Genomic DNA, 21482 nt, shown 5'->3' on the forward strand with positions numbered 1-21482 from the left:
GTAAAGTGTAAGGAGAAGCAGACCCCAAGGGATTCACCAAGACAGGTTACTGGATAGGGAGTTGGAAAAGTTAGCTATTATGAAAAGTTGAGGAAAAATGTAATTTTTAAGAACAGCAATAACTGAACCTGCCTGCAGTCCCCATGTGTATGGGATGTAAAGCAGAAGAGTGTTTCCTTTTGGGAAAGCAGAGATGTCACTGTACTGTTCTGTGACTGAAGAACAGGCCTGAGAAAAAGCAAATTCTGGTCTCTGATGTAATTGGCATCTTTTATGCATGGTGGAACACCTTGAGAAGTCAGTGTGAAAGTTGCAAGCCATAATTCCCAGTACACCAAGGGCTAGGGTATGAATAACGTGATTTCAAGTTTGATCTTGAAACCTTATCTTCCTTCAAGATAAGGAAGGACGTTCTCTTATAGTAGATGCTAGTCTTGTTCACTTAAACTTTACAACTCCTGAAAGACATACAAACCTTTGACTCAAGCTGCTCCATTTTCCAAACTGCAGTTCATTCTTATTCGTGGTGTTAGATGCAAATGCATGCCTGCTGAAGAGATACTGTAGTTAAGTGCACACATTCCTCATTGCAAGTTTTGCTGAGATTAGGTCCTCTTGCGCTAGGCAAGAAGCTGAGAAATAAATTCCCCTGCTCTGTCAATCCTACTGCAGTTAAATTAGCAGATCAGCATCCAACATTGCAATATTCTGGTCCATGTTAAGCAAAAAGGATTTGGAGTCACAAGAAATTTTACATAGGGAGACTTAGACAAGAAACACATTAAGAAGTTTTCAGGGTCATATGAGCTTTTCCCACTGGCACTGAGGACATGGCATGAAAAGGTTATTGGAAATTTAAACTGAGATGTGTAAATTTTTATAACTTAAAATTTTTTGTAAGTCATTTGGATAAATAATAGCATAGTTTTGTGCTATTGCTACTTTATTGAGTCAAAAGAATCAAACAACTTGACTGTGGTAACTGCCCTGTAATTTTGTCACGTGCAACTTTATCTGGAATTTCTTAATACAGACATTGTCAGCACACAGGGGTCTCCTGGCTCTTACTCAGCCATCAGTGTCTAACACATCAAGGTGAATTTGTAAACTGAGTTGTGCTCATTTATGTATTACTGACAGGTAACTTCCCATTTGCCTTTTGTTACAACATTTTGTGAATACTTCTCTTTACATAGTTGTAAGTGAAAGTTTCTAAGTCAATCCATACCTTTTTCAAATGTAAATTTGAAAATGCATTTTGTAAATAAGGTGAGAAGATTTTATCCACAGTAAATTCAAATATTTATTTATGCTTTATTTATGAAAGGAAAAGCTAAAAGATTTGAATTTTGGTGACAGGATGATGTTCTTTAATACCTTCCATCTCTTCTCCAAACAGCTGGAATGAAGAAGTCACAGCTATCTAGTAGCTTCATTGACCATGTTTATTTTGGAGGAATTGCAGGAAAGGGGATATTATAGTTTAGAAATACAAATATCTTCTTGGTAGTCCCCTAACAAACTTCTTTGTTTTCCATATAATATTAAATTATTGGATAATTAGGTTTCCTACAGAATACCGAGTAAAGAGCCTATAAACAGTATTAAAAGGTGATGCCTTCTGAAATAATAGCTTTTAAAGTCTAGTTTGTGTTCTTAATTGAACTACTATACTTGCTTATTATGTTTGCAGTGTGTTTTCATGGAGATTTGTTTTTAAATAGACTATTTACATGAATAACATACTGGATTCTTAGCTAAATTTCACTACCATTTTATTGGTAATTTCTTAAGAACACAAAAAGCCATCATACTGGGACAGGTTGCTCAACAGTCTGGTTGTCTGACTGTGGCAATGACGAACATCATTTAAGGAGAGAAGGTAGGCATGGGCAGTTTCTGTCATTTGTTCCCTTCGTATTTCCTCCAGGTCTACAGTTCCTGTAGGAATATTAGAAGGTACACCCCTGGTCAGTCTCTTTAGTATCATTTATGGACCTATTGTGCCTGAATTTTTCTAATTTCTTTTTGAATGAGTTGATGCTGTATCTGCCTCTAGAAGGCTCCAGAAGATCACTACCCACTGTGCAGAGAACTACTTTCTTTTACGTGTGTTAAACTGATTTTGTTTGAATCTCAGTGAGTGCTCCCTATTTTCAGTAATGTAGATGTGATGAACAGTACTATAGTCATCTCTTCTATGTGTATGTAAACTTCAGGCATATCCCTCCTCAGCCTTTTCGTCTCCAACTTGAAAAATCCTATTTTTTTTTATTCCCTTTTCATATGATACCTGCTTTTTCCTTTTAATCATTTGAACTGCCATTCTCTATACTTTAGCTCTACACCTTCTTAGGATGCAGACACCTGAATTGCATGTGGTATGTAGTCACACCAGCATTTATATACCTGGAAAATAATACTCTATGTCTTCTTCTCAATGCCTAACTTTTTTATTGGCTTTTTTGGCTGCCACTACATTTTGAGCCAGTGACTTCAGGGAACTGCTGATGATGACTCTGAGATCTCTATTTGCAGTTGTAATGGCTGTTTCCAAGTTCAGTATTGTGCAGGCACATTTTAGGTTTTTTTTTATAGATGCAGTATCTTCCATTTGTGTACGTTGAGGTTCATCTGTCACCCTTTTGACCAGTTACTCAGTTTTCTATGTCCTTCTGGAGCTGCTCATCATCAGAGTGGCATTTGATCAAGAGAGCCTAGTAGCTTCAAAGTGGATAATTTCCCCATTCGTACTTTCCTCCAGCTCACTGATGAGTAAAACTGACTCCAGCAATGATCCTCGGTGAGTCCCACTGCTGACATTTCATCCTGAAAAGCCATTTCTTTTTCTTTAATTAGAACTCTGTCTATAACAGGGCCTTTTCCTCACTCACTGGCAAGATCTTTATCAAATGCTTTCAAAATCCAAGTGTGCTGTTTCCACTGTATTTCCTTTATCCCTATGCATATTGTCACCATTAAAGAACTCCATCAGGTGAAGCAGGACTGCCACTTACAACAGCCATGTTTGGCTCTTTTCCAACAGATTGTCTTTATCCAGGTACTTAGTGATCTTAATTATAGACTTGGCAGTTTACAAGATGTCGAAGTAGACTTACCTGCCTGTAGTTCCCACAGTGCACCCTAGAGCTGCTTTCTGTAGATGGGAGTGGAGCACTGATCTATTGGTGCAGCTCTGTAGTCCCTAAATCTAGCTTTTTCATCTAGACACAATTCCTAAAAACACTGCATCATGAAATTACATTACCACTGGAAAATACAAGTCATTTTTAGGTGCTGGGAGAACTCTAAAATCCTTTTGCTTCCATTTTTTAAATCCTCACGCTACCTAAGAGTTGCTTAACTTTATTTTCACTCTGTGTTCTCAGCACAGAGCTTGTAGAGCAAGTAAAGGCCAGAAGTGAATTTTACAACCTTACTATAAAAGAATGAAGAGAGGACTTGGTAATGGAAGCACATGATAGTCACTTAGCAGTAGTGGCACTGTTGAGAAGTAGAACATAACATCCAATTTCTTTATATTTGATTAGTTCTGATAGCCATTGCTTGCACACATGAACCATGTTGACCAATATGATAACAGAATAATGTGCTGCTGTTGGCTTAGGTGCTACATCAGCATAAAAAGCCTTTAATCTCTTTGGACATATCAGCAAATAGGTAGCAATTCTTCCCATTACTGTCTGAAAAGCTGTCTTCTGTTTCATGGAACATAACTAATCACTTCATTTTCATGTCACCTTCTAGAGGCTTGAAGCTTAACACAACATCATTTGAGAAGTTTGCTTGTCTGAAAGTGTCTGTGTGCTCATTAGCTGCTACTGATGCAAATTGGTAAAGATGTTGCCTTTGACATACAGTATTTTATGTGAAGGCATGAAACAAGATTAATCATGTTCTTGACCTCAGTGCTGCAGTACCACACTGGCTACTAACACACTTGGAATCACACTTCAGAAATCAAATAATAATTAAAATGTTAATAGGTCAAGAAAATCCATTTTGTTTTGTTTTAAATCTGTGAAGCAAACTTACAGAGATAAATGCCTTCTGTTAATCAGATTTCAGAGCTGAATGGCTCTATAAACTTAGAAGGGCCAGGCAAAAATGCGCTATTCCATTGTGTAGTTAGGAGTCACAAAACTATCTGAAATAATCACTGACATTGTGTGTTCTCTAGGCCTGCTGAAGAGCAAAATAAAATGGGAGTCTGTAAATTCTATTTTGTGGTTTCATTTTGCATTGTGATGGACTAGAAAGAGGAACACATGATCTGTTACCTTGTCTCAGTGGAAGTGCTGATTAAAATCCTTCAATGGGAACGAAAACATTGATTTGGTTTTGCCCGTAGGATTAGACTTCAGAACAACAATTAACATGAGTTGCTACAACTGAGCTCCTCAATATCATTCAGATCAGAACATTGGATTCTGGTAAAAACACTTGAGCTACATGAAGTAAGCAAACAATTCGATTATCTGCAGAATGGTTAAAATAGCCAATAGCTGAAACGTGCGAAGTTGAGCTTGTGGTCTGCAGCTGTGTCCCCCATATGTTATGCTCACCAGCAATCTTCAGACTCCAGTCCATATAACAAGAGGTTGAATAGCTCCAGTCCAAAGCATCGCTGCACTTAAGCTAGAGATTTTCAGTTATCGGTAAAGATCTGATTAGCAAAACTAGATTTATATGGATGTGGTAGTATACTATCTCTTTTGGGCAATGGTGATTTTCATATTTATATTAGAGATCTGCAGAGTTAAATTTAAAAAGTCAGTGTTCCATACACAGCTCTCACACAACTTAGATTTCATTCTAAGTGAAAATCGGCTTCTATGTGGGAGGGACTGCAGAGGGCTTAGGCTTTGCTTGTACTTAAAAGTGATGTTTTAAGAGATAAGATAAGAAGCAATAGCTGCTAGTGGGGGGAAAAAAAAAAAAAAAACAACTGTCATGAACTCTAGAGCAAATGAGATGGCAGTAAGAATGTACTTGACAACAAAAAGGAGGCCAATAAATTTAAAAAAAAAAATGGGTATGTAGGAATATACCTGCTGTGTCTGTGTAATCTCCAGCTGTACTGGTACACAGTAATTGGTGCTCTTTGACTACTGAAGCCAAGCCATGAGGCAATTAATTGGATAATGATCTGGGACATGTGACTGTCCTTCACAATACCTCCACACAATATGTTTGCACTGTGCAAGTATGACTGAAGTAAACCGAATTTACAAAGCCAAATAGAGTACTTCCAGTAACTTAAGATTTTAGCTCTTCTTCAGTCTGTCATAGCGTACATTTACACATATGGTCTGCATATATATGCAAAGAGATCATCTTCTGGAAAATGAAAAGTCTCCTTGGGCCTCTACCTTCTCCTGGAAATTAAGATGTAATTCCTACAAGTAGCAATTATTCTGCTTTTTGAAATATACTAATTATCCATGCAGCTAACAGCAAGAATTTGGTTTGGTATAGGAAAACAGACAGAATTTTTGTATGTCAAGTATCATTCTAACAGACTGATTGGGACTGAAATATATGCGTAAAATGCTCTATTTATGAATGTCTCCCAAGAAGAAAAAAGTGCTAATGAACAAATTATTTATTGTTGTTGTTGTTGTTATTATTATTATTGTCATTATTACATGTAGCACTGTATAATACTGGATAAAGTGAAGTACTTCAGGGTCAAATCCTCACCCACTGTAAGTCAGTAACACTCGAAAGTCAGCAGAACAATGTTGAGATTGGCAGCATCCTCTGAAGGTCATCTAGTCCAACCACCCTGCTCAAGGAGGGTCACCTAGAACCAATTGCCCAGGGCTATGTCCACTCAGGATTTTAGTATCTTCATAGACGGGGGTCCACAACCTCACTGGACAACCTGTCCCAGTGTTTGACCCTTCTCACAGTAAAAAAAGAAAAGAACCCAAAACGCAGATGGAATGTAGGAGTCTGGGCCGCGCTGGGAGAAAGTTAGTGCAGACAGAAGAATGCAAGGACGAAGACAAGGCCAGCAAAATAAGGCTGGCAAAAACACACAAGATAGCAGATAAGTGAGAAACACCTGTGGTCAGCAAAAGCACACAAGTCTGAGCAAAACAGGGTATGAGATAAGGGAGTTTTGGCAAGTTTTGGGCTTTACGTGCTAATTGCAATTAACCAATGCAAATGCTTGTAGAGGCGCGTGAACAGCGCGTGTAGATGACCTGTAGCCTATTAGAAGATAGATGAGTGCGTGTACGGAACTTAGTAGAGTATAAATGTAACCAGAAAAGGAATAGAAAAAAACTAAAACAAAAAACTAGAACAATAACTATAATAAAAGATGGACGACCTGATCATCACATTGGTGTTGCGTCGTTTCTGTTCCCGCACGGAGAAATAAGGACCCCGGCTAATGGTGACTCCGACAATGGAATTTCCTCAGTTTTAATTTGATCCCGTTGTTTCTTATCCTGCCAGTGGGCACCACCGAGGAGAGTCTGGCTCCTTTGTATTCATTCCCTCCTATCAGACATTTATACACAACAATAAGATTCCCCTGAGCCTCCTCTTCTGCAGACTGAGCAGTCCCATCTCTCTCAGCATTTCCTTGTAGGTCAGATGCTCCAGTCCCTTAGTCATCATGGCCCTGCGCTGGACTCATTCCAGTAAGTCCATGTGTTTAATAGTGGGGAGCCCAGCACTGGGCACAGCACCCCACATGTGTTTCCCCAGCACTGAGTGGAAAGGAAGCATCACCTGCCTTGACCTGCTGTCAGTGCTCAGCCTAATGCAGCCCAGGAGACTGTTAGCCTTCTTTGCCATGCTGTCTCATGGTCAACATGTCCACCAGGACCCCCAGGTCCTTTTCTGCCAAGCAGCTTTCCAGCTGGTTGACCCCCAGCATGTACTGGTACATGGGGCTGTTCCTCCCCGGGGGGCAGAGGCAGGACTTTGCACTTCCCCTTGTTGAACTTCATGAGGATCCTCTTCCGCCCATTTCTTCAGCCTGTTGAGGTCCCTCTGGGTGGCAACACACCCACTTGGTGTATCAACTACTCCTCTCAGTTTTGTATCATCTGCCAGCTTGCGGAGGGTGTGCTTTGTAGCAGTGTCTGGGTCATTAATGAAGACCTTGAACAGTGTTGCCCCCTGTGTTGGCAGCCTGGTGTTCACCACCAGTGACATTAGATGTAATACAGACAGAATAACTCGTCGCTTGGTATTTCTATAGCAAATTGCTTTCTGAGGTTTTATGTGGGTATTTCAGGTTGAATCACCTGGTAATTCCAATTGCAAAGTCACATCAGCCTTTTCGTGATTATTTTTTTTAACAGAAAAATCAGTCTGGAAAGTTGTTTATTTGCTGTTATGCTCATCTCTTCCTTGGCATCTGTTTTTAAAAGACCTTTTCCCATAAAGCCCAAGTATGTTAACTGTCTAATAAATCTAGCTTTGCAGAAAGTATCTTCATATATTTTTAAAGTAATCTCTTTTCAGTGTTTTTAAAACTTATTGGATGCATTTCACTTAATTTTAACCTCTTAAACCTAGGCACTAAGTTGAAGATAGTGCTCTAGGCTTGTTCCTTGTTCCGTAGACACAGGAAAGATGATTATATCTGTCTTAAACACTTACTTAATATATGATGGAATAACAGAAATCGTGGTTTAGAGTTGCCTGTTTCTTCCCACAGGTGACAGAAAGAGCCTAAGTAGCTGGCTCAGGATAGATATGTAACTTTTAGATGGCTGAAGCTGGGTCACCTGGATTGCATCCCTTATGTTTGCTTTGTTTGGTTAGCTGTTTCTTAATATAAACACTTTGGAATAATGTCCTTTTTATGGTGGAAAGAAATGTTGATAAGGAAAAATAAAGGGATGTAAAGAAAAGTATATGTACAGATTTATGTTTAAAAGACATCATGGATTTACAAATATAACATCATTTTACTGCACTGCTGTAGTAATGAAAGACTTCTTTTACTGCACATATACAAAGATAACTTTCTAAACCTTCATTCTGAATTTTTTTCCACCCCAATAAAAGCCCATGACCTGTAAATTAATTCTGTGTTTTTAACAGGGCTTCAAGCCCTGATTCTTAAAGCTGCTTTACATGAATATAAGGTTATACCTACATCAAATGGCTTCCAGGAACAAGATCTAAATGCCGATATCTGAATTTCCAGTTATTAAAAAGTTAGATGTGTTACAGGAGAAGATGGAAACAGCTTAGAGACCATAAGAACTGCTGTTTCTGTGTAGTCAGATTTAAATAACAGTCGTTTGCATGCAGTTTGTGTTCAGTACTGTGGATATAGCTCATATTTAGCATATCGCTTCAGCAGTATATTGTAGGATATTGCCATCTTTTTACTTCTTTCTGAAGAACATGTATTCCATTGTAATGTAGAACTCATATTAGTGCCGCTAGTAGTTTTTAAACAAATTCAATGAACACATCTTGTAACAAGTAATATTGTCATTTCTAGGAACCATTGCTGGTCTTATGGAAAAAAAAAAAAAAAAAACCCAAAACAAAAAAAACCCAAACACCAAACCACAAAGACAGAAAGAATGTCTCTAGGCAGCAAAACGAGATGTGCCACTTGAAAAGCACATACTCCTCTTCTGGCAAATGAACATTCTCATTGTCAGGCTGGTTTGCAGGAATGCTAATTACATTCATGTTGTAATCCCACTGATTGCCATTGTAGATGTGCTAGAAAAATGCAGATTGTCTTTCAGTGTAACTATATCTTGTCTTTCCAGTTTTACTTCCAAGAGAAGGTTTGGGTTTGGTTTTTTTTTTTTTTTCAAAGTGGCTTTTTGGAACAGCCAGATTTTGAGAAGAAGCAGTCATTAAGCATGTAGATACATATGTCATGAACTGCCTTCAAATTAGCAGTAGCTGGTTAGCACTTTAAAAAAAAAAAAAAAAAAGTAGTATCAGCATATGGTTCCTGTAACTAATTCAGAGCATCAGGCATATCTTCAAAACAGTCAGCTGGTCAGAATCCAGGTATTTCACCTCTCCTCATAGGATTTAACAAAAGTTATAAAGTAAATCAGTGAGATTTCCTGTTCAATTAGCACCTCTGAAATGAGCATTCCCACCAGCCAGCACGACTGAGTGTGTGTGTGTGCATCAGCAGGATGAACTTTCCCTATGGTGAACCCCATTTCGTAGCACTGGTATGAATATTCTTGAACTTGCACTTTTTTTTCCTGTGAATGCTGATAGCTCCTGGATATTGTAATATTATCAGTTTAAGATATATTCATCCACTCTATGTTAAAATTACTAGGTTTTTTAGTACAAATGTTGCCCTGTGACATAAAAATCAAGTCCTTTGGAATGGACTTAGGCAGAAAAGAGGATACACTACAATATAATGCATTTTCTACATATGTAAGTTTTTTGTCTGTGTTGCATGCTCCATAAACTAAAGAAACCCTAAACTGCATGTCACTAAAGACAGATGAATGTAAATATAAAACCAAGGAATTCTGAAAGAAGTTGTCTATAGCTATCCTAAAATCAGGCTGAACTTCCTCAAAACACCGTGTCTCATTAGCAAATTTCCTAACATAGCTGGAAAGCTGCTGAGTTTTCTTGTATTCTTTGAAGAAATATTTCTGTCACTACCCAAGGAGGGGAGAAGTGCACAGATTGTACAAGGTTCAGCGGCAGCAAATGAAAAAGATTATTTTTAAATTCAGTTGGGTTCCTAATTTCATTTTTACATGGTAAATTATGCTTAAATTGTTAATAGGCCATACTCTGTGACACAGCCATAAACAATGGCTACAAGTAAAGGGAGTAGTGAATAAATCCACAGCTGCACAAATCTCCTCCACCACAGCTGCCCAAAATCCACCAAAAAGTCTTGGGATTGGTACATAGAACTTGGAATCATATATATTTTCATGTCATGGCAAACTAAGATGATAATAATAATCGTGATGGTAATTATAATAATAATAAAAAATTACTGTTATGCAGCAGTTTGGTTAGGGGCTATGATTTCTGTGTCTGCCATGCCTTAAGTGTGCAAGTATGACCACATGGCAGTTGTTTTATAGTGCAACTTGAAAGCTCCTATGAACGTAACTTCTATAATATGAATGTAGGTTAATTCTTGTGAGAAGTTTTTCGTCTTACTCCATAATTTCTGTTTTATTCTGATTAATTCTAGTAGTGTTTAAATGGCTATGAGTTATGTGAAACTGGTTAATGTCAATACTCAAACATGGTAGAAATGTTATTTTTCACAGTGCCAACTTGAAGGCTAAGAATCATTCTTCACATAAAGATTAATATATTTCTATATGAGAGCTCAGCAGAGGAGTTTCAGGAACTAAACTCCTTACTGCAATATGATTTTTTTTTTTTTTTTGAAATCATAATTGCTGCTTGAAAACAAAATAAAATAAAGGTAATGTGTATCAATGAATTGTTGAATGCTTTAACTTCAATAGTAGTATAAACTCAGAGGAAATATTTTGGTTTTGGTAGTTAGACAGTGCTGCTCATCCTTTCTGAAATCACCATGGAGTGATAGTAGTTTTCTGCTGTGACTGTAGATTGGCCATATGGTGCATTACAGTTAAGGTTCAGCCAATCATTCTTCTGGGTTCTAAACTCTCCCCTGGATTTGGGGTCGTGCCTTCAGTTAATCCAGTAACCCATATGGCAAGGACAGCTTGTGCTCCTTCACACTTCGTGCTACACTGTGTGGTTGGTTTAATTTGTGATTATTGGGCATCCCCCAGTAGAAAAGAAAGGAGAGGAGACAGATACGCTAAAGACTATTTTAAGAAGAGGACATTGTTGTCCACAATCATAGTATCAGGGCAAGAAATAATAAATGGAATAAGAAGGATTCAAGTTGGACTTCAATCAAACACCAAATGGCACTGTTGAATGTTCACTACTACAGCTTTTGGAAAAAGGCATTCAGCAAACATTTGTCAGGAATGGTGTGGCTGTAATGTAGTTGACATGTCTTGGGATACAAACTTTTCCAGATCATTTAAAACCATAGATTTCTCTGGTAGGGAGCCACAAACAGTGGATCTCCCAGGCTATTAAAAGCAATTTGAACATGCCTAGGGATGCCTAGGGATATCAGTAACATTAATGTGATGGAGTTCAGCACATACATAGCAGCATCACTTCATGCAGCAATGCTAAAAGAGTGATTTTTCTGGTTACAGCTTTACAGATACAAGATTTTAGATGTACCCTTCTTTTTGAGCATGTAAATAACCATGCTTGGTCTGATGACAGTCCAATAGTTCTGCCTTGGACAGTGATCTGAAGTGAATGCTTAATGAATGAGTGTAAGAATAGGGACGAGCACTAAGTGATGGTTCTCTCATTGTATTTTCCCAGCTTCCAGTAGTTTTCAGTTTAGGGGTTCCTAAATCAGAAGTTGTATCTTTCTTTAATTTTATTTCTGTTGGATAGGTCCCCTCTTCAACTGTGCTGTATGTTGCAGTTCCCCAGATGTTAATCCCTGTGCTTTTTATGTGGAATTTACAGTCCTATACATTCTACTCAAAGAGCAGAATGGAGAAATTGCCAAACTAGAACTAAGCAAATTAGTCCTGAAATTCAGACACATCACTACATAAAAAAGACCTAAATTGCTTTCAGTGTCTGAGCTGCCGTTTCCATATGTTCCTGTACTATGCTGGAAATGCAAGGTTTTGCAGATTTGCTCAGTGTAGAAAATCCCTTTGGATGACCATCAGAGGAATGTGAATCCCACCCAGGGGACTGCAGATCGTTGTGGGAAAATGCTATAGTCAGAGGTGTAAAGTCTCTGTGTGAAGGAACAAGGAGAAATAGGAGGCTGAAGCCTAGATTGGGTGGTGAGAAGCTTGCACATGTATCAGCATTAATTACTACAATGTCAGAGGTCTTCTGTAATCCGATTGTGCAACAGTGAAATTGGCAATTGGGGACCATTGTGTCACTAAAACCGTAAGAGAGTCCACTGACACCTGTAGTAGGAAGGGAAGCTGGGTCCCCCAGTCACCTCTGCAAAAGTTGCTTACGTAGCATTTATAAAGAAGAGAGGATTTTATCATTATCGAGGCATGGTTGTGAAAAAACAAGCCCTACAGGAACATCGTTTCATACACTGCACATGGATGGACACTTTAATAGCAGACTGCTGAATGATTGTCCATATCCATCTAACCAGCTCCTATAAAAAAAAATTCACTGTTATCTGAAGAGAGCGATCCTTGTCAGAACAAACCGGGCAAGGATGTGTGGGTGACAGGAGGAACAAGAAGACATGGGAGGCTGAAGCCTAGATTGCATGTTGGGGAGCTTATGCATGTATCAACATTAATTACTGCAGTATCAGAGGTCATCTGTAATCCCATTGTCAGGGTTTGTGTTCAGCACAATTACCGTGCTATGCTAAACACAGCCAGAGTAATCTAGTTCTAGAAAATGAGGTGCTTGGAGAAAGACAGGATTGCAGATGTCTAAAGCAGATTTGTTTTCTGCATGCCTTCAATTTCGCATCTGTTTGTTTTGATGACGTTAGCTAGAGACAAACCAACAGAGGAAACGAAAGCTATATATTCATGGTGCAAAATCAGGCATGTTTCATTGTCAGTAACAAGAAATCTTTTTCTTCTGTTTGCAGAGGCATAATCCTCACATTTTCAACCATTTGGAGCTTTTGCTTAATTTGCGGACTTAGATAAATGTAGAAGTCCAAACTCAGTATACTCGAGTAACATGTCTACCCAGTGCTTTCTGCTTATTACCTCCTACTGTAGTAATTCTTTATCTTAAAATGATTTGTCCTTCCCATGTTAGAGGGGGAATCAGTGACGTATTTCCCCACTGTAATTTACCTCTGAAGAGGTATGAATGTAAAACACAGTAAGCTAACTGTCATCTTCTATTTCCTTTTGCACAAATATTTTTGCTCAGCTGGAGGGATTTATTGTTGTAAGAGACACAGAACTCATCTTTTGTCTGGGAAGCTATTTGATCTCCATACACTTGGTCTACAAGTGAAATCTGGACTAATGATAATTTGCTTTGGGATGCGAAATGGTACATAACATTTCAGATCTAGTTAAGTCTGAGATTGTAAAAGAAGCCTTTGAGGCAGTTTTATAACCATGCCATCTTCATGTGAGCTGGTGGGGATTCTTAGGAGAACTGAAAAGCTATATATGAATCCTTCACTTTTCTTGTGTTGTTGTCTTTTCCCATCCTTCATTGGATCCATTCACAGTTATGTAGCTGTTGATATATCTTTGCATTCTGTCATCTTCATGGACAATGGGACATTCTGGGCATAGGCTTGTGTCTGATAAGAGCAAGAGAAGCATTAATCAGGTTTTATTTAGTGCATACCAATTGTCACTATAGGATTAAAAACTTGAGTTAGTGTTTTGCTATTTAATGATACTAAAATAACAGCTCAGGATGACAAAATCTTCCTTGTGAAGCTGTATTATGAGCCTGTCAAGCAGATTTTTAATTGCTGTTTTATTTTTTTAACTTTCTTACATCAAGTTGATTGTCATACCCCAGTGTGTCAGCATTAACTAATAAAAATGGTTTTCTGTTTAATGACTGACATTGACCAGACTGAATTGTACAGAGTCACTGTAGTGATATTATTACTCCTTTGGAGACTGCAGTTTCCCAAGCTGTCATGATTTTTGTTAAATGAACTGTGGATTTAACAGAAGCAGATGTATAACAACAAAATATAATACAGTTTGTACTTGTTCTGCAAAATATGTATCTTGTTTTATTAAAAAGACAAACAAACTCCAAAAGCTGCATTTTCTTGTTTGTGTCTCAAATTGAGTAGCTTATGCAGAAGCTAGTCTTATACTGATACAACATGTTTGATGGAACCTGGGATAGGTTATTCAGCTGAGAGTTTTCAGGCAAAGTAAATTTCTTGGGAATTTAGAGAGTTATAGCCCCATTAGAGCTTTTGTAAAGAGAAAGCATGACTAACAAACCTATTGGAGTATTTGGAAGAAATTAATGAGCATATGGCTAAGGGAAGTCCATGTGCTGTGTGGTATTTGACTATCTGAAAATGTGTTCAACTATTTCCTTTCAACTGATAAAATAAAGTAAATTGAAAGGTTTTCCTGTAGAATGTCTGAGTAAAAATAAAGACCTAAAGGACAGGTACATGGGCAGTTTCAACAGTGGAAGGACCTTAATCAGAGTCCTAGCAAAACCTCTGCTGGGGTCCTTCCTGACTGTTCAATAAATAAGAAGGATATCAAAATGTTCAGATAATTTAAGAAATGTACTTAGCATTATTAAAAAGGACAGAGGAGTTTTAAAAATATCTTGAAATACAGAATGGCCTGGCTATGAAACCTAGTTTTGATTTTTAGGAGTGGTAAATTTTGTGTTTAACTCACATTGAAAAACTGATGAACATGGCAAACCAAGACTGGAATTGCAATTAAAATAAGAAGCTTGTACAATGAAGTACCTATTCCCTGAAGGTAGAGATTTGCTTTGGATTTCAGGAATAATCCTCCTAAAGCTAAAGAAGGTAAACGCTTCTGACTATATATGGTCATAGCTGACAAAGTAGAGTTAAGTGCTGTTAAGTGCATCAATTTAGAAAGGAAAATTCACCTTTCTCTTGTAAGGAATTCACACATATTTCGAATACCATTTAATGCATCTGTACTGGGTCTAATCTGTACTGGTACTAATGCATCTCAGCCATGAGAACTAGCATGCCTTCAAATCAAATGTTTCCACAATGTCCTACACCTTAAACAGAGACTGATAAGCAAAAAGTGGACATCCATATCTCTTCCAAGTCTGCCAAAACTGGGATGTCTACAGGCGATCAAAGGTCTTGGCATCAAATATACATTATTGTTTTGAAAATTAGCTGCTAAAGCCAAATACCCTTATTCTGGACCCCACTCAAAACTGTCCCTGTCCTCGCGCACACATTTTCCTGTTAGGTCACTGAATAATGGCAGCAGGGGGGGCAGGGCCCTCATCCCTGTGCTCCTCACCATGAGGAGAGAGAATACAGCTGCATGCTCCACATCCATATTAAAACAACTGCCATGCCTCCCTTTTAAGCTCCTCTTGGAAACCTCTCTTCTGTTTTCTCACATCTCTTATTTTTAAATAATTATCAATCTAAGATACCAACTGTTCGGGGTGGTTGATTTCATGGCAAGCTGGAATCAGTCCTTTATGTATGTGTGTGTGTATGTGAGTTACAAATACGTATAGACATACCTGTGTGCAATTTCTTTTCCATTATGAAGTGACAAAGAAATTTTAACAGGCAAATATAAGAAACTTTTGAAAATATGCAATTTTCTCAGGAACGTAGAGTAGTTTACCTCTGGCTTGCAAGCAGATATGGCAGTTTACACACCAAAGGAATTTATTCTAATTAGATGAAAAGATTTCAGAAACAGAGCTAAGATTTGAATAGGTCTTTCAATTTTTAAGTAATGCTTGATAACACAATGAAAAATGTCACTTTTCCAACATACGTGGGTTTTTTGAATGCATCCTGTATTGTGCCTGCCTGTGCTAGTGACAAAGAATTTGTTTTCTTCTGGCTACTACACACCTGGCACAACAGCAGGAGAGAGCTCCATTTTGTTATATTTTGTGCAGCATGAACAGAGTTATTAGTCAAGTGCTGAATGCACCGCCTTTGTTGTTGGGTGATACATGGCACAGAAAAGTAGCACTAGGACTTTAGATACTAGCTGAGCTTCATGGACTGTTAAAAATATGGGTGAAATGATAGTATGGGGCAAGTCAGTCACTAATTTTAGTGGGGCCAGGATTTCATTTAAGCCTATCCTGGAAGTAAGTCAATTTTTGCACTTAAGAAGGAACACATTCACAACCCCACCTGTATGGGGGTTTTGGTTTATCTTTTCAGAGCGCAGGCATGTGCTTGTTGATGGCCCTTGCTCCATAATCAACCTAGAACTGTAGTTTAGTTTATATTTGTCTCCATTATCAGTGACACACAATACCTGGGGACTGTATAGCCAGTGACTCCCAGCACTGTCTCTCTGCCTCAGCTTCTGCCAAGAGGAGCAAATTGCACTGGTCACTTTTAGTCCTCTGTACCTTTAAATTAATGAGGAATTAAATTGTTTGTGACTTTCTGCCCATGCGGGGTAAGGATTTCGTAGCAGTACCATTTCTGAGTTCATTCTTGGGTACTGCTTGGGGTGAAACACTGCCAGGCTTCTGATAAAACCTAAAGTGTAGGTAAACGTCTGTCCTGTTGTGTTCAAAATTGCTGAAGTGCAGTTGACCCACAAAGCAGAAGATCTTTTGGGCAACTAAGCAAGATCAGCTGCTACAGGAGTTCCTACAATTAACTTCTCTTTATACATTGTATCAGAACTGAGCTGAGAAAAAAAAATCTCGTTTACTTGCAAGTAGTTGGGAGTATTCAACAGTAGTTAGACTGCCAGCCACTTGTATAGAATTAATTTTCAAAATTTTCTGTTTGCATTGCTTGCACTCACTGCACGCTCTTGTTCCTGTACCCAAATGGAGTGGCTTCAGAAAAAAATGTATGCAGAAGCATCTTGACTTTAAAAAATATTACATCTACAAGTATTTCAGGTGAATAAATTACTACCACACAGAAAATTATGAAAACCTGAACACAGTTAAATGCATACTTTGTGGCTTGCTAATTGAATATATAAGACATTTTAACTATTTTTAATGTAACTGAACAATATAATGTGTCTAGTTTCATATTTCTAAAGATAACTGCAGTAACAGTTTGTAGTGTATTGGCTAAATGCTAACCTCTATGGCAGGAGCAGCAATATGGAACTTTGCAGTAACTGCAGAACTTTAAATTTGCTTTTAGCAATTGTTTCAATATTTGAATCTAGGGATCATTTCCTTTCATTGTATCCATAAAACCCAAAATCACAACTCTTCAGATAGAACAAACTAAAAGAAAACTATATTTCATTAATTTTGCAGTGGGAAGAGTTATTTACAAGCAATATTTTGCAACTTTTTTTTTCAGCTTTTTTTTCATTTCTACAAAAAGAAGATGCTACTCCACTACTTTAAATCTCTTCTAATAATGTATTTGACATGATATTTTGGATCTGTTTGTACGCTATTTGTAATTACAGCCACTTGGGACTCAGAAGAGTTGATCATTTCAGTTACATTCATTCGTTTTCTTGTTTCCATTTTCAGGATGCTCTGGCCCACTAGGGATAGAAGGAGGGATTGTGTCAAACCAACAAATTACTGCATCATCCACTCATCGAGCTCTTTTTGGACTCCAGAAATGGTATCCATACTATGCACGACTTAATAAGAAGGGTCTTGTGAATGCTTGGACGGCTGCAGAAAATGACAGATGGCCATGGATTCAGGTAACAGATGGAGCTGAGAAGCAAAAAAAATCTCCTTGATTCAATTGCCAGAGTCACTTAAGAAACTGATGAAGACAAGTGGTAAACTAACAGCTAGGTTCTTATTCACTGTCAGAAATGTAGCCTAGACTAAAAGGGACTGTTTAGTTGCAAACCAGTAATAATCTTGGCTTTACAAATGCACAAATCTTTGTATTTAAAAAACGTGTGAATATGTTCCATTGTGGCTCTAAACCGTAGAAGCAAATTTATAAAGACTTTTCAGGGAAGTTGCTTTCCACATACGTTGCATTTGCTCATTAGGTCCTTAGTAGCATTTCGCAGCAATATCTCTTGGTAGAGATACTTTGACACATGCAGCCTTCCTTGGGCATCATTCTAGAGTGCTTTAATGCAGATTTGGCTGTACTAGAGCCTTCAGGAATAGCTTTTCCTCTGCTGAGCTGCTCTGGGCACACAGGTTAAGCATTGTGTGCATCATGCTGGAAGTAACAAGAACTACTTTAATTAAGGTTGAAATAGCTGTTAGTTCAGCCACATCCATGGGGCTGAAAATACATGTTTTTTCATTCCCACTCAAGGATGTTATCTCGAGAATGATTCAAATGGCAGTGCCCTCATTGTGGACTGGATTTCTCTGCACCCAGCAAATTACTTCAGTAAAAGTCATGAAGCAGTGAAGTCCTGTGGCTGCATTTTAATGGAGATAATGATTATCTAGTGATTGCTGTAGCTCTTTACTTTTATGGTGTTTTCTTTTCATGATATATGAATTGGGCTAAGCTTTGCCATTTTGAGCTGTTAGTTAAGAAAGGTGATGTTGGGTACTTTCGGGAAAACTTTTTCACTCATCAGTATAGTCAATATGTGTAGAGGGTGCTTCCCTCCCAGTGAACCTACCACAGGAGTAATATGAGATGGTACCTGAGCATCTTGTCTACCAGTGCTAGGTTGAACTGTCCATATGTCCCTCAGGTATTTCAGATACACTCTTCTTGAAGATACCTTCATGCAAATGGCATAAATTTTGTTCGTATTCAAGCTTGTGTACTGACTGCCACTTGTGCTTTGTCTAAGTGGTTCACAAATATGTGGGGAAAAAGCATTCAGGATTACGTGTTCATTTTTCTTGTTTGGAGAGCAGGCACCGGGTGCTGTTTGATGAAGTTTTCTAACACTGGTGTGGTGAGAGTGCTGCATTTTGTCAGTTCTGAAAAATGAAGTCGGTGTTACTGTTTGTTATTCACTGCAGAGTGAAAACACAAAGACCCTTCAATGTATCTTAAGTCAGCTTTCTTCTGTAAAGACCAGAGGGGTTAGGAAGTCTGTAAAATTTATACATTGAAAAAGAACTGGAAAGAATAACGCTAAGGGACTTGAGCAGAATTATTTTCACAGGAGTAGAAAGCTAATGTAACTTTAATGGGTAATGAAAAAGTCAGTGTTAGAGTAGCTTTTGGGCTGCTTTTGAGTGTGGGCTTTATTAAATGAGCTGGAGAAGAAATTCAGAATCATTTAGCACAGGCCCCCTAGACGTGTCTTTACTAGGAGATGAACTGGATGGGGATGGTTAATGGTCTGTTGCTTCCACGTTTGTACTTGGCAAAGCCACCACGCACCGTGGAGGCAGCTGTCGGGCAGCTGCGGAGGTTTCTATCCAGACCAGTGTTAGGATGGACTTTGCTCCCAGGGAGGTCTTTGCTCTTACCTGAAAGGAAAGTTGGACCAATGGAGAAAACGTGTTACAATCTCAGCCCATGGCGTCGGGTTTGAACAATTTGTTCTTTTTTGGAATTAATGATCTAATCTAGGTCTCACCAATCCCATGCAGGTTATTCTGTAATTTTGACAGCCAGAGTATTTAAGGACTTTCACTAATTAAGTGATACAATTAATGTGGGCTAAGTGAGTAGCATTCCCTTCTTCTCATTTTTCTTTTAAAATAAACTTTGGTCTATAATTTTCACAAAACTTACTGAGCATTTTATTTTTCTTTTTAGTTCAGTGCAAAATTAAAAATACTTTTTATAATTTAAAAACAAAAGTTTAAATCTTAAGGATTTTTTTTTTCCTTTTCTGAAGACTTTTCTCCTTAAAACACCAAGAAAATAAATTTTTGCAGGGAGATGATAGTTGTAGTGAAAAAGTGGTTTTTAGTGTTCTGCAGAAATCCTGTTTTGATTTTCAAGGATACAGACCTCCACAAACTCACACTTTTCTGTATAGCAGTTCTTTACATCAGAGCACTGTCTTGTTCTTCAAGCATGAAATACACTGTAAGAGGCAGACACTGCCTGACCCTTATATGGGTGAACAGTTTCTGCTGAGAGAAGAGGAGAAGCAGAAATCCCGTATCTTATTTCTGCACAGCTTCTGTAAGGGCCAGGGAGATACTTCGTAAGTATTTGTGGAAGGTTACAAAAAGTCAGCCCACTCTTATTTGTGCTAAGTTTCTGGCTACCTTCCTCTGGTCTTGTGGGAGAAATGCTCCCTCTAACACAGCCTACTCTGAGTTTTTACTTTCTTTGTCGTGTCACCAGCTTCTTCCCAGATCCTAATGTGAGGGGTCTGTGTATGGGACGTTTTCCATGTTGGTCTGGGTGACAAAGCAGCTGGTCCAGAAAATGGCTCCTGAAAAAAAAGTGTGAATGTTCATCAGAGATTAAGTGAAAAGTTACGAAACCAGAAACTCCGTTTTTAGGAAATGTAAATTAACATTTAGCTCAATGAACCTGAAGCAGTAGCCTGTTACCCTCTTATAGTTACTAATGCTAGATAAATTCTGAAGGAAACTGTGTCTATGGGCAAAGCCCCCCGAAGTATAATTATGTACAGGCCTGTGGCTATTTTTGCCTTGTTCCATCATTATCAATTTTCTTTGTCATTTAATTTCTTTATTTATATGCAGCTTGGCAAATGGAAGGTTTGAGTGCTTTGCTTATAACTCACTTGTAATGAGTACAGAGTTTTTTTCTCTAATCTTTCAGGTGTCTGACACACATGAACTAATTAGTATGCATTTTCATTTTCCTGCATTCTCCCAATGACTGAAAATTGAAATTGCCATTTTAAATTTACACTGTCAGCATGTAATTAGTAATGGCACTACAATGCTTGTAATTGGCTTGTGATTTAAAGAGTCAGTGACCATGTTTTTGAAAGCAAATTAAAGTCAGAGTAAGTCATATCTGCCTTTTAAAGTTTCGCTGACCTCTGTTTCTCCTCATACGTTGGCTGTGATAAAATAGCACCTATATACTGTTTACCAATTTATTAGTGTCACTAACTTTTAATGTTTCCAAATACAATGAGAAGAAATCCCACAGTTCATTTTTCATTAATTGTTCCTGAGATATAACCAAAATGGTCACTTTGCCTGTTATAGTAACAAGTCTTTTTTGTCAAAACTCTTTATTTAAGAGAGCACTGGTTTCTCTTTTCCCTTTTTTCCTTTCGCATTTATGGCTTTAAAATATGTTGGTTCTTTTTATTCTGATTTCACTTTATCTCTACTCCTTCCTTGCATGTGTCTATATTTTTCTATTCACATATATTTTGTCAAGGCAGTATGGATCAGAAAAGAGATGACTATGGGCACGATTGTTTTCTATTATCTCTCTACCATATCCAAAGTCACAGTAACTGTTAATCTCTAACACAAACTGCTGACAGGACCTTCTAAATGTTACTCTCTCTAGTGATTTCTAACCTAGGGATCCATGCCTATACCCTTACATTTCTTCCCTCCCAGTTTCACCACCCAGCCTAATATTTCTTAACTCATTTTCATGACCGGTTTCCTTTTTGCATTCATAAAATGTTACCCTTTTTTATATCACTGCAGTTGTTATCCCTGTAATACACAATGCTTTAGCCATGGTGGATGTGCCAAAAATGCATTAACTGAAATGTTGTAAAGAACACTGTAAGACAAGATAGAATAACTTGGTATAACTATCAATGTAAGGACTGGCTTACAGTACTGAAATCATAAATCATGCATTTAAGATGTATAAATAACTTAAAGATGAGAGAGCA

The 21482-nt window shown here is 38.0% G+C and overlaps 1 protein-coding gene across 2 annotated transcripts in view; it reads left to right on the forward strand.

Moving 5' to 3' along the window:
• The window catches only part of EDIL3 (EGF like repeats and discoidin domains 3), a 255683-nt gene that overhangs the window by 161801 nt on the left and 72400 nt on the right, over positions 1–21482 (forward strand). For both annotated transcript variants that reach the window (XM_074855638.1, XM_074855639.1), the window contains one exon: positions 17263–17444. In XM_074855638.1, coding sequence (XP_074711739.1) covers positions 17263–17444 — 182 coding nt within the window. The remainder of the gene's footprint in view (positions 1–17262; positions 17445–21482) is intronic.

This window comes from Strix uralensis, chromosome Z (assembly GCF_047716275.1).
Source record: "Strix uralensis isolate ZFMK-TIS-50842 chromosome Z, bStrUra1, whole genome shotgun sequence".
Classification (NCBI taxonomy): Eukaryota; Metazoa; Chordata; class Aves; order Strigiformes; family Strigidae; genus Strix; species Strix uralensis.